The sequence below is a fragment of the Neocloeon triangulifer genome, unplaced genomic scaffold (assembly GCF_031216515.1).
Source record: "Neocloeon triangulifer isolate White Clay Creek 2 clone unplaced genomic scaffold, ASM3121651v1 ptg000003l, whole genome shotgun sequence".
Lineage (NCBI taxonomy): Eukaryota > Metazoa > Arthropoda > Insecta > Ephemeroptera > Baetidae > Neocloeon > Neocloeon triangulifer.
The window spans coordinates 6,271,973-6,286,085 of NW_026775546.1; the positions used below are offsets into that span (position 1 = coordinate 6,271,973).

Sequence of the window (14,113 nt, forward strand, 5' to 3'; positions counted from 1 at the left end):
CAAATTAAATTATTTAATGTATTATCTTCTACACAATTAAATATGATTATATCACATTTTATTTATGTTCATACTATTCAAATAGAATCTAAAATGAATATTTAATTACAATTTACTTCACTTTTATTATTATTTATAATTCATGGACTTTGCTTTGTTACATATGGATTTTATTCCATAATAATTGTTAAAAACTTTTTAATATTTAAATTTAATTGAGCATTGCAACTTAAAGCTCTTTGCTCACTCAATTCCTATTTGTGAGATTTGAAAACAATCAAACTAGATAATAATTATTTTTATTGTTTTTTATTTTTATCAAAATTTATTTACACGTCAAAATACAGTGTTTACATCAACATAAATTAACAAACGCAGTGTCGTGATCAGCCAGCAAGGTGGAGCCGATCGCAAAAAAATAACTTAAAGACATAAATACTTAGCCAACTTAGAAAACAATGTTATCAGTGGGAGCAGAAGAAGTGAAATATTTTAAGAAATTACACAATCAAGTATTGAAAGTGGCTTTTGGGGCGGACGGCTCGGGGTCCTGCAAAGAGGAGGCCTGCAGCGTCCAGCCGCCGGGGGGAAAACGTGATCATACAAAATAGCAGAAGTAGTTTATCCTACTCGAGTTAGTTGGTTACATTTAGTAAAACACACTAGCCGCTCTAAATCACAGGAGTCGCGTTTTTTCTTTCTTTTTGTCTGTCTCTCTGTTTTTTTTTTTTATTACTCCAATTCCTCCAGAATGCGTTTCCCCGCCAAAACACGAAATGCAAGAATAAATACGGCGCAACTGGACTCCGTCAGCCTTGTGCTTCACCTCGCAGATCAGCTCTCCGGAACAGCGCAGAGATCAATTTCGGACGCGCCTTTAGAGCAGTTAGAGGGAGGCGCCGGTCTGGTGTCCGACGCCCTCGTCCACCTTCCTCGTCAGGATGGTCTTGAGATTGGCCACCTCGGAGGCGAGGCGGGCCAACTGCGACTTGAGCTGCGAGTTTTCACACTCGAGACTCTCGTCAGGCGGCGCCGGCGAGGCGTCGCGGCGCTGCAGGGCGGGTTGTGTCTGGGCAGGCCACTCGGCGCCGATGGAAATGCCTGAGTCGCGCTCGTCGCTGCTGCCCTCGGCGTCCCAAGGCGGAGAGGCCCTCGCCTCCTGCTTGATGGCCTGCAGGGCGAGGAGGGTGGATGCGGCGTCCTTTTCGCCGCGCTTGTGGCGCAACTTGAGGGGCAGCGAGCTGTAGTCGGCGGGCGGCGACCTGGACACCAGGATGCCCTCGTCGCTGCTCTCGGCCGGACTGGAAACCGGCGAGCGACTTCTGCTCAGGTTCAGGGCGCTGCTGCCGTCCAGGCTGGCGATGGCCGCCGTGCTCAGGGCCAGGGGGTGCGCCAGGTGCATGGCGTAGGGGTAGACAGGGGAGACGTTGGGCGCGTACTCGTGGTGGTGAGGGTGTTGGTGGGGCTCCGGAGGGGCGAAGGCGCTCTCGGACTGCGGGTAGGCGCTGGAGACGGGCTCGTGGATGACCGAGGTGGGGTGAGGTCGCGGCGGACTGACCTTGGCCCTCTTGACTGACAGCTCGGGCGGTGGGACAGTCGCCATGACCTGATCCATGCTGATCAGGTTGTCGGCCTGCGGGCCGAATTTGTCCTTGACGGCCGCCAGTTGGGCCTTAAGGACGTGGTTCTCCTTGGTGAGTTCAACGACCCTCTGCTCGAGAATCATGTCGTTGAAGCGGCGCTTTTCGCGCGAACGCTTGGCGGCCTCGTTGTTGCGGCGCCGCCGGTCCCAGTAGCTGTCGTCCTTCTTGTTGTCCGGGATGAATTCGCGCTGCTTGCGCTGGTTGAAGATTTCCTTGCGTTTCAGCATTTCTGCGTTGGACAAGTTGCTGTTGTTGTTGTAGCCGTCGGGCCCGTAGTGCTCGCTGGCGTTCGAGTCCGGGTTTGGCGAGCTCACTGGTGAGTCGCGCACCGGCTCGTACATGCTCTGTCCTCCGTTCATCATCTCCTGACTGCTGGGTGGTGCGTGACGCGCCACGAATTCGGCTACCATGATTCGATGTCTGAGGACGTCTGTAACAAAAAATTAAATTCATAAGACAATAGTTCGCTTTTATCACATTTTTAATTTTCTTTTTATTTTAAATCATATTTATTTCTTTGGAGCTCAACAATGAAAAGAAAATTCTAATACTTTAAATCTCTAAGTTCCATCCCTAAATTGTGAAGTTTAAATTTTTTAAATTCCTAATTAAAGCAATAATTAAATTTGCCGTGTTAAAAATCTACAATGAAAATTACTTACAAATCGAAATTTAATTTAAATCTAGTGCGCCTGTCACCCTAAAACCGGATTATTGAAAAATGTCCGAGAGAATCGGCAGTCTCATCTTACCGAGACAAAAATTCGGGTCCATGAGGGTGTCTTATTAGCAACAGGTCTTTGCAAAACAAGCCAAGCACCAAGGCATATGCCACGTGAAGAAGCCTCACGTGCGTCTTCCAACTCGGCTGGTTGACTGACTGAGAGTATAAGTAAGTGAACCTCAAATGGTGCGCAGCGGCCCCTCGGCAATCTCTAATCACCAACCCCCACCCATCGCCGCGGGCTGGCTGGCATTTCGTGGCCGGCGCAAAACAAAAACATTGACATTGACTTTGCATAATTATTCTCATCGGAATATCCCATGAATCAGAATTATTTAGTAAAGTGGATTACTTTATAAATTTTTTTAGAGAATATATTTGGCGAGATCAAGTTAAAATACTCAACCATTGTTTTAAATTGAATTTTCACTACTAAAAAACAGCAGCGGAATTTTGTGTACACGGAGACTTGTTTTGAATCCTACTTTACTTTAAATCGAGTTTACGGCAAATGAGAACAGAAAGAAAGAAATGTGGCGCAAAACACGAGGCGCTTTCTAGGGCACCAGTGTATCTTATTCCGCCTTAGCAACGCGCTTATATAAGGGGTGATTTCATTTCGGACTTTGCCGATTTTCACCAATGAGACATTTTTTCAGTCCTTCGTTTGTCTAAATTCGTAATTAATCTGGATTAATATTTAAGTTGGGCTTTACGGGAATAAAAAAAAATTATATGAATTGCGGACCGAAACTCACCGATAACGGAGGCCGGAGGGGTTATGGCGTTACTATTTAGAATATCCAGGGTGGTTAGTGTGTAGGTCACTGACTTCGGACTAGCACAAGCGCTTGGTGCTCACCACTTGGTCACACAACGAAGGCAGCACTCTGACTGTTTGGTGTGCGGTAGGAAGGAAAGGCTGTTGTTGTTGTGGAGCACGCAGCTCGGGTGGGGAGCGCGAGTGCGCGCGATGAGAAGTGGGGCCACCCTCCGTGAGTCACACAACAACTCCGCAGTTACGTAATTCGCGGAGAATGCCCCCTTCGCGAACCCAGCGCTTCTGCAGAGAGGAGGCAGTAAAAGTCACCGAGTTCAATTAGGGCGGATGAAAAATATTGTATCACGCCGCCGATCCACGTGCTTCTATTTTTAACCGCACTTTTACGATTATTTGCCTACAGGATTTATATATTTTTTGCCAAAGCGGTAGAAGAAATAATAAAAGTGCGGCGGATCAAATTTAATTCTAAAAAATAAAAAATAAAATAATGTTACAATAGAGAGGAAAAGTTCAACATACTCGATGGGAATTTGATACTTTTATCTTATTATTTTGAAAATAACAATCCTTGAAAACCGGGAAGTTAAAACATTCTGCGAACCAATGACTGTGCTAAATGCAAATAATGTCCGAACCATTTAACTTTGGGCCATAAATATAAAAACATCCTTGACAGAGAGAACCCAAAATTAATACACCAAGGCGTGGTCCTCAAGCTATCTTTGGTCGCAATTATATAAGGCCGCTCTGCGAATTTCCGCAGCTGACCTTACGGCAAAGCGGAGCGATTCATCTTGCAAGTTTGGTATATTTAGAGGTGGCAAGTGTCACCTGCTTGTCGGCGGAAATAGCGAGATGGGCAGCCTGAGTGAGGTCGCGGGCGATCAAGACGCTTTTCTTTCCTCGTCTGACCAGGAAATTGAGACCGGCGCGCGCGGGACCTTGCTCCGCGAAACCAAGCAAGGTTGCCTTCAATTATGACACCTCAGCAAGGTGAATGTTACGTCGTCGCGCTCAGAGAATCAGAGAGCTATGAACCCTTTGCTGACTATGATTACATTATTTTTTTTATATTATTCTCGGCGCTCGTGCGCGTTGTATTATTTTCAAATGTACATTTCTCCGCGCGCTCGTGGATAATGAGGCAGGGTCAACCACTTGTTATTTTCTGAACCGTGAAGATCCAACAAAACGACATACGTAGACAATGGCGAATCAAAACAATGGATAAATTGAATAAGAGGGACGAAGGGCAGGTAATCCGGGACACTTCTTGAAAACAATTTTATTTGTTTTTGAAGAAATAATTAAAATTTTTGTCAGGAATCCTTTCCATTTTATATCAAATCTTTATATTTTCAATTTTAATTGAGCCTTTCCATTCAGGATCACTGCTTGCTGAAGCAAACAGGAGCGCGGATGCCCCTAAATTATAAACAAGCGCAGCAGGGGCCATTATCGTTGTACGCGAAAGCAAGGGTCGATCAAAGTTAACTCTTTGAGGAAGTGGGCCTGGATGCGCAAAAACAAAATACGCAACCGTCAAAAGCCGACATTCTCCATCATCCTATCTTTGGTCTTTACTTAAGGCGGAATAATTTGGGTTAATTCTTTCTTTAGTATTTTCGCGAATTTCAGCACAGAATTTGCACGTGCTGGCAACACCACCAGTCGACAGACTGTACGTGGGGTTTATTCTCAGGCGCGTGACTCACTTGTTAGACAAAAGTTCGGCTGAATTCTTTTGGTACCGCAGGCATATCACAACATGTGCATAGGATTTGATTTAGCGGAATTTCGCACTGGCTTTCGCAAAGTGGGACAACCTAGGGTGGACACTAGCCGTGATTTCTTTCTCGCAGCTCTAAATTTTGAAATCGCACATTTTCAATTAAATTTTTAAAGTTAAAACAAGCAACCAAATTTCAATGGAATTTAGTTTTAGTAATTCTTATAATATTAATCTTTGAAATAACTTAATCTCACAATCAGAGGATATGAAAGATGTGATTATAAACAAATTTGTTTCATTGTGTTGTGCACCTTTTTATTTCAAAGAATTGCAGCTTATGGACGTGTAATTTTAGATAAAAACGTGTTTTTTTTTTTTACTTTTGGAAACAAAATTCATTTAGTTTCAATTTCCACGTTTTGCCCAGCAACAATCCAACCGTGTTGGCCGCCCCACTTTTGCCTCAAACTCGGAAACCTTGCGTGTTTAAACACGTGATAAAAATACTACTTAAAAAATAAAATTGCAGGTTTGAGTTTCAGTCCCATTTCAAAAGATAAACGATTTCCTGCCCTTCATTGGGTAATTTTTTGAGAAAAAAATATTTATAAACAAATAGCAAAGTGTATTATAATTTATTTTACTCCGGCTCTGGTTATTAATTTCAAAATTTCACGCTAATAGTAAAATCTGCCCATGTTGCAGTCAACGTGACTGCGTCCTTCGACAGGGCAGGATGTTCGGCCATACTGCGGTCTATATTACAACTCCTAGCTCTGTCCTTGATTGTGCACACATTCGACAACGTGCCTTTTGTCTGCGGTCTGGTCGATGGTCCGTACACATCATCGGTTGTGAAAGCACGAAAAAAAAACCAGCTGGCACCGGCTACACCGGAAAAGCTCGCATATATTGAAAAATATGGCTAAATGACGCAAACTGAAACCTTTCTGCTCAATTATCCATCAAACATTTTAATTGTTTAATACATCGTCTTATCTTAAAACATTTAAGAAAATAATCTTAAAATTAAATTATTTATTTATTTTTCCATTTTAAACAAAATGAAATGCTTTTTTGTTTCATTTTCTGCTCACAATTCTTCTTACTTAAAATATTGCTAAATTGGGGAATATTTTTTTCAGCTGACGATAATTTCATGGATCACAATGGTTGCTTTGTCATTGGGCGTCGCTACAAAAAAGGAAGCGCCTCAATCCATACTCTCAAAATTGTACACAAACAAGTTTGCAGCAAGACTATTGAACAAAAAAAATTGAATTTATTATTTATTTGGTTCCGTCATCGCGGCCAAGGATTGAAGCGAACTACGTATTCTTATGCAACAGACGGTGAATAACATTTGACCCACAAATAAGAAGGAAGGAAAGAGGGCCAAAAGAAAAATACATTTTAATAGACACCTATACTTATTGTTAAACCTTTGTTCCTAAATCACGAATCTTGCTGGTTCTTAATCTTTTTATTATGAAATATGACAGGATTGCACGGTTTAAATGTATGCTGATAGTAGTCGCAAAGGATATTGTGATCGTTTTGATGATAGCGAAAGAGCCAGACTCTTCTCCGATCGTTTTGGCAAGTGATTGGGACGTGTGTTGGCTTACGCAACAAGCAAGCCAAGTCCATACAAACGTGTCTCGGTGGCACGTGGACCGACTGTGCCTGCCATTTTCGTTATGCAACCCCTCGTGGCTATTATTCCATAACACATGTTATATGTTTGCACAAACCCTCGTAGGCCATCTAAAGTCTCTTACATAGCAATAGCAATTCTAAGTCTTTTTCAGTATTTTAATTAATTTTTTCTAAAAGGAAGAAGGAAGATTTAGAACTTAGAACTATTACTCGCATTTCTATACATCTAAAAATTAAAATTAAATTTTTATCAAATAAATTGATTCAATATAATTGAAATGAAAAATAGTAAATATCCCACTTGCAAGTCAATTATACATTTGATATTTTAATTTGATTCATTGTCAGATATTCCTTACTTTCAAAATTTTATAAATTCATAGTAAATAAATTTAAATTAATTGAAGTGTCAATTTATTTTCAAACTTTATCTTCCAACTTTCTTTTCCCGCGAGCAACTGAATGATAATTTGCATCTTCCAATTTCGTTTCTCCCGCCGCTGACAAAAAAGAGAAGGTACAGAGAGGAGTATGTACACTTTTTTCGGCGCGGTGATCAAGTCGAAAGATTGTCTGCGCGCAATTAGCGTGAGATTCGCCGGCTAAATGGCACGTCGTTGCGAATTGGCAATGACAGTGGGAGAAAGAGGGAGAGAGAAAGATTAGAGAGCGCGACGGCTGCAAAAGAGAAATGACCCGGTTTGGCGCTTGCTTGCTGTGTAAAAGGCCCGCGAGTGACTGGCGGTGCATCTCATCTGGCGAAAGTCAATGTCCCCGTTTACAATATCGAGGTTAGATAATTCATGATGCATAAGTGCGCGCGGCGCTGAAAACCGGGCTGCTTTCCCTCGCGGATTGCATATTAGCTCTCGGCGGGTTCATCAACACTTTGTATGTGTTTTCGTTCCTGGCGGCTAATTAATGCACTGACAAGTAAGCCATTGATGAAAGTTGAGCAGTGAGTGTGAGTTTTGCTCCCCGTGGCTCATTTGCATCGCCAGCCAATGAACCCGCTGCGACACTTGCATAATTTATACCATTGCTCGCAATGCAACTGGAATTGCTTCTATTAAAAGAGTTAACAAATTTTTGAACCCATTGACTGTAATTTAAATTTTAATCAATAGTTGTTTCGGAACTTTCTTGCAATTAAATCGAGGTCGTAAGTTTAGTTAAATCTTTTTTAACTTTTTTTTTTAAATTTGTGGTTGCTCTAGAAATTGAATTCCCTCTAGTTGGAAATTAATCTTACGGCGATATTAAATATTTTTTTTATGCTTATCAACAAAACTTAAAAAATTTAACCGTTTCAAGATTTTTGAGAAATTTCTGAAATTTAGCAACTTAAAATTTACTAAAAATTAACTGTTATTAAATTTAAATTTTCGCATAAATTTTCTTATAATAATACAAAAATTAGATATTTTCTTTTTCGAAGCAATTATTATGCAGATTTTAAAGTTTTTTTTATTATTTTATTGCTCCATATTTATTGACTCAGTTTACAACCGCTCACTGAATTGGACTTTGATGGAGGAGGCGGTACACAGTACTGCCCTTTAGCTCATTACATAACCCCATGTCACGACATCCAACCTCAAGAGTATTTCTAACGCTCACACAAACTCTATTTTTATCGTATAATTTATTATTTCTATTAAAAAATAATTAATTTATTGAAATATTCTAAGTTCAACATAATTTTCAAAATAATTGTGAGCAAGGCGGATGAGCGGCGAACGAGTCGTAGGTGGCGCGGGGAAGTAGGTTAGCCAGCCGGTAACCAAGTCACAAAAGTAAAACACATAACTGTACCGCGCCGATAGGATAGATAATGCGCTCGTCGTGCAGTAAACGGCGGTACTCGCAGAACAGGCCGTGATTATTTCACGCGCTGGGAGTGGTCGCATGCAAATAAGTGGACCATTGTTGCGCAACTTGACACTCATTGTTGGGAAGCAATTGACGAACAGGGCAGATTTCATAGCGGTTTTTTAACCTTTGCAGAACGGAAATCTGATCACGATTTTTTCAGATCAGCTTCAGGAGAAAGAAAAAAACAAATCAAAATTTCATAAAAAAAAATTGGAAATGAAATATAATTATGATAGAAATTTGAAGAATTTAAAAAAATATATATATACCCCGCTAATTATATATTCTCTGTATTTTCATATTTAATTTAGTTCACGCGGGGGGATTTCTCAATTCCTTCCGTCCTAGAATAAAGTATGGTTTGCCGCAACAAGTAGCTCGTTGCAAGTGTCACTGCACTCCTTTATTTTTTCTCTTACGCCAAGAAAAGACAACAAGTGAGTTCTTTTCATCGTCCTCGCGTGTTTAAGGTGAATGAATCCCTCTCGGGGAGAGATGGAAAAAAGCATCTCGCACGCTCCATTGTGGGGTCGCTAACTCTGCGAGGTCTTTGCGCCCTTGGAATTTCAAAGTATTGGTGGTTCACGTGGTGGACCCTCAACGTGAGAATTGTATTATTTGCAATTCCAGGCGAACGGACGCTGCATTGCAAAAGGCCTAACGATATATAATGGTCGTCAGCATTAAACTGATGCGAGGACATTTCAATATCATCTCTCAATGCGGGCAAAAATTAAAAACTGTTTATTTAAACTCGCTGGAATTCTTTTTAAATTTCATAAATATTTAAAAATATTTATAAAATTAAAAAAAAAATTTTTAAGATATATCAAAAATTTTTAGATGGCTTTAAAAATTAGAAATTAAAAAAAAATCTCAATTGAATTCAAATTTTGGCTATATACCAAAAATATACCATAAAATCGTTGGTTTTCCAAATAGTTTTAATATAAATAAAATACTAAGAAATTAAGAGATTTAAAACATTTTAATTGTTTTATTAATAAAATTTTGAACTTCCTATAAGCTTAATTTTTGTAGGTCAATGTTGAGCTCTCTATTAAAATTATTTTATAAAATAGAAAAAAACTTTGAAATAAACTTACCAGGATGGGGAGCGTAGGGTCCCTGAAGATGTTCCTGATTCTGGTGGGTATGTTCCATTAGGGGCGGCGGCCTCCACGGGGTGTTATTTGAGGAAACCTGCTGCCGCGGTGGGCTGTTGTTGATGAGCTCGATACTCATGTCTGCAATCACAACATGAAGCAAACTGAGCCGCTGCTGCCGCCGAGCCTCAAGGTTCAGAGAGAGCGAAACCGAAACAGGGCCAAAAGTGGAGGGCTCGAGACGCTCCGGAGTCTGCCGAAGGGTCTCCGTCTCTCTTTCTCTCTTTCTTCGCCAGCGATCGTCTACTTTCGCGGCCTACTTTTTCGGCACATTCTGCCCGCATAACAGGCGGCGGTGATAAAAAAATCGCGTTACTTATACGAACGAGACTCGCCGCTAGGAAAAGAGAAGAGGGAGAGAGAGAGAGAAGAAGTACTGGTTATCGCCTCTGTTTCGGTTTGACTGCTCAGTGTGTTGTATATATTTAACCATATTTGAGACACAGAGAAAAAGCAGAAAACAAAATAAAGAAAATTAATGACAAAAAAACTGCAAGCCGGAAAATAAAACCTTGGCCGGAAGGAATAATCCATTATTGCCGATTTCAGTTGTTTTTGTTTTTATTTCATTCTGCAATCCTTCTTTCAAGGAAAAAAAATTCGCATATACTTACTCGAACTGGTTGTTTTGATTGTACGTCTTGCTAAGTTAATCAATTTAAACATCCAAAAAGAGATCAAACTGAGCATGTCAACGTTAGTGCAAAGCTTTAGCACGTAGTGATGCATTTTTTTATTTTTATTAATTGTCAGTCAACTTTTGTCCCTGAATAAAATTTGCTTTGCTCGGTGAATGTTCCACAGACAGGAGTTTGTTAACAGATTTTTATCTTTTGACACTTTTGTGTGTTGAATTCGAAAAAATAAAATTATTGATATTGATTTTTGGATTGTCTAATTCATTGAAACTTTTCATCGTTGGAGGGCTGTGTGTGTGAGTGTGTTCGTTGGATCTGGAAGGAAAACGAAGCAAACATGTTAAGCAAACGGGGCATGGTAACGACTTATCTATTATATCAAAAGTGGCCCGATGCGCGAGGACAAACGGCGTTTTATTTGAAGCGCCGAAGTCCAACACATATTATTAATTAGAATTGTTATATAACCACCCCGGATTTTAGTTATTTTTTATCTTTCACGTGTGGCTTTCATGATCGCCAGACATCGCACGTTAAAATTAAGATGGACACTCATTGATTTAGTGTAAAATACGCAGACTGGCAGATAACGGACAGGTGCTGGAAATTGTGCAATAATTTTAGCCACTTCGTCTGGCATTGAGACGTATTATTTGCCGAGCACGTGATGTCTGCTTTGATGTACCCTACCCCCTTAGTGATAATTTGGATTCCGATTGATATATGGGAAAAGCACTTCTCAAGATCACGCGATTTCTTTGCCAAGCTCCACAGGTGTGCGAGAAATGCACGATTGGCCGGTTTGAATGATTTTTGTTGCATTAGAAAGTCGAACTGAATGTGGATGCAGCATTCTTTCACTCGCGCATCTCTCGAATAATACCACGTCTGATTGTAATTTTGTGTCATTCACACAGAAAAAAGTGCAAGCCAAATGCAGGGAATCGTGCAGTCTTAACTCTTGGTGCGCCTCTTACTTTCACATTCGTTGAAAATTTTCAGCTTGATTTATGTCATTTCTCTTAAAATGCTTTTGAAGTCAAAGTTCAGTTTACTTATCTTTTATTTAAGATTTTCTAAGATACAAATTATGCACAATACTTTTACATTAAAAAAAGATCAAATCAGTCAAATTAAAAACGCATTTTTTTTTTAATTTTGTTATTATCTGTACTGAAATTGCATTTTAAATTTAAAAATGAATTAAACTGGATTCTGGAAATCAATTTACCCATTACTTTTCCTTGTTTTTGTTAAGGAAAATTACAACAAAATTGATATCTTAGAAAGCTGTTCTGAAATTAATCCATTATTTTAAAACATTAAACATATAAATGGTATTTATTGTTTCCAAAATTAATAAATTTTTACTCTTTAGTTTTTTATTATTATTATATTTTCTCTCTTAAATTTAGATGTTCTTTTTGACAAGGCTAATTAACCTTTCAATGGATTGACCTTTCCAAGTAAGGAAAATACGTTTTAGTTACAAAATGAGGCTATTCTTAGCATTCGCGCGCGTCAAGCAGCAGAAAAAACAGCGCTATTTCGGTACAATTCGGGTTGTGCAATCGGTGATTTTTCTGGCGATCACGCTAAAAAAACAGTCCCCTGTGCATGCAGATGGGACACGCGATGGGCGGCTTATGGCGAATAAACGTATCTGGCTGGATTAGTGCACGAGGAGCGTGACGTCAAGTAAGGGCGCACGTGCACCAAACACTATTGGCAATGTGATCTTGGCGCCGGTTTCACAAGCAAACGTGATTTTCCGAGGCCCTTTTCCGTTGCTTGCTCGACTTTTCCGAGCGGTGCACGTTTATCTCCTGCGGCACAATTATGGCGTTTACAGCTATTTTCGGTGTTGTTTATCTTGCTTTGGCCACTCACCTCCACGCAATGGGGGAGCAAACAGCGCCATAAGCAGTCAATTTTTTTTAATTTACAATAACCTAATATTATTGATAAAATTTTGAACAAAATGATATTATTTTTAAACCATTTATTTGGATTTTTCACAGTTGAACACACTGAAAAAATGTGAAAAATTGCAATAATATTTTGCACGCAAAAATCTTGTCCGTTCATAAAATTTTATTTCCAGCCATGCTCTGAGCAATATTTTTACAATTCGCAAAAAAATATTTTATTCCTGAAGTGATTCAATTCAAATCGTTATTGGAGGAAAGTTTTTTGAGACATGATAATAAAAAATAAAAAATTGTAGAAAACTATTTACCGTCTGTCTAAGTGTGTTCTTAAAGATAAATTTCCACTGGAGCAACAATACAATCCAATGAGAAAATTTTAGAAGAAAATATAAATATTTTGAAGGCAGCAATTCTCTTTCTAGAAAAAAATTTCGAAAGAAAACGAAAAGAATGAGAAACGAATTTGTTGACCCCGGCGCGTTCGTTCGGCTGCTGCTGCTGCTGGAGGTGCGTAATAGTTTATAATTACCAGACTCGAATATAATAAGAGTGTGTGTGTGTGTGTTTTCTCATTGTTTCCAGTCGAGCGCTTATCTTATCAGATGCGAGAGAGCGCATTATACACTTGTGCTTTTTCTTGAACTTGGGAGGTTAAAGTCCTGTGTTTTTCACACAACGATGACCATCGCGCACTCGGAGAAAGAAAAAGAAAGACGTTAAAGAAGAGATCAGCTATTACACAACTCTTAAATAACATCTTCCTTAATGGTGCTGTTGCTCCCTCTCGCCTATATATAAATATTTTATCTCTACAAATATGTCCAGCCTCTGAAAGGGCGGTGCACTGCGGTCATGTGTAAATACACACATTAACCAAAACTCCCACGGCGCAATGCCATTGCAGAGGTTCAAAAATTGAGTTTAATTCGCTTGCTTTTAATTCAGCGCAGATTGCTTTTTGGCTCATTCACTTCACTTTGGGAATGAAGCAATTATTTCTGGCTTGAGATTTCAAGTTTTCGCGAGAGAGGCTAATGATAAAATTGCCTTGTTATTCCCACGGGGTGGAATTGCGTGTGGTATCCGGGCAATTTTATTTGGCAAAGAATTTCAACTGTATATTTTTCCATTCGTTAAAACGTAGATGAAAAATTAGCAAAAATTAGCATAACATTTTTCTTGTTAATTGATTTCAAATTTGTTGTTGATAATTTTTATGTCGCTTTTAATTGATTGAGTTTTTATTATTGAATTTCCAAAGAATTAATTATTAATTTCATTTAAATTTTATCATGCATAAAATGTGAGTGTTTTGAATGAATTGTAATGTTCAGATATCAAGTACGTGCGTGGGTTTTGCCTTCATATTTACTGAAGTCTCCAATCTTCTCTATAAAGTCGTCTTTCCTCACCCGCGCGGTTTGTTGTCTCATAACCGATTGGTTTGGCATTGCAAATTGCTCGGATCGCAGCAGCACGTGCAGCGTTGATTGGCATTCGCCAAGTGCAAGAAGAGCGATTGATGCGGAGAGCGAGATATGCATGATTTTCCAAGGCTAAAAATAATCTAATTGTACGCAAGTCTATAGTGTGCAGCGATGTCTGAATTGCTTCCTTTTATTTACGCGATTTTCTTGTCCAAAATTAGATATTTGAGAGAAAAATAAAACTTCAAAAGAAAATTATAAAAGCAGGGAAAATTCACATGATTGAACCACAGATATACTGACCTGAGAGAGGAATTCCTTTTGGCGAGTGTGCGAAAAAAATTGCGAGGAGCAGCGAGACGGAGGGTGTCCTGCCTTGCCTGCGGTGTCTGTGACACTAGAAATCGCGGTGTATCGTGCAGATTGTACCAAAGTGGGGCTGCATGTGCCCACCACCCCTGTGTTAGGCGCAAGCAAGGCTCACGCGGCGACCGTCGCGGCCACGTGCTCTTTCTATAAATCATATTTATAATG

The 14,113-nt window shown here is 39.7% G+C and overlaps 2 protein-coding genes across 5 annotated transcripts in view; one reads left to right on the plus strand and one right to left on the minus strand.

Moving 5' to 3' along the window:
* The window catches only part of LOC132193177 (xyloside xylosyltransferase 1-like), an 89,384-nt gene that overhangs the window by 13,494 nt on the left and 61,777 nt on the right, over nt 1–14,113 (plus strand). The window lies entirely within an intron of this gene.
* LOC132192926 (nuclear factor interleukin-3-regulated protein) lies at nt 860–14,014 on the minus strand. Of its 4 annotated transcripts, XM_059613163.1 has the most exons (3): nt 13,883–14,014; nt 9,524–9,664; nt 860–2,073 (listed from the first exon to the last, which is right to left on the minus strand). In XM_059613163.1, exons 2-3 carry the CDS (start codon nt 9,660–9,662, stop codon nt 887–889), a joined length of 1,326 nt encoding a protein of 441 aa, XP_059469146.1. In that variant the 5' UTR covers nt 9,663–9,664; nt 13,883–14,014; the 3' UTR covers nt 860–886. The 4 variants fall into 4 exon arrangements, with proteins under 4 accessions (XP_059469146.1, XP_059469147.1, XP_059469149.1 ...); XM_059613164.1 differs by lacking the exon at nt 13,883–14,014 and having other exon boundaries at nt 9,524–9,698; XM_059613166.1 differs by lacking the exons at nt 9,524–9,664; nt 13,883–14,014 and adding an exon at nt 3,126–3,287.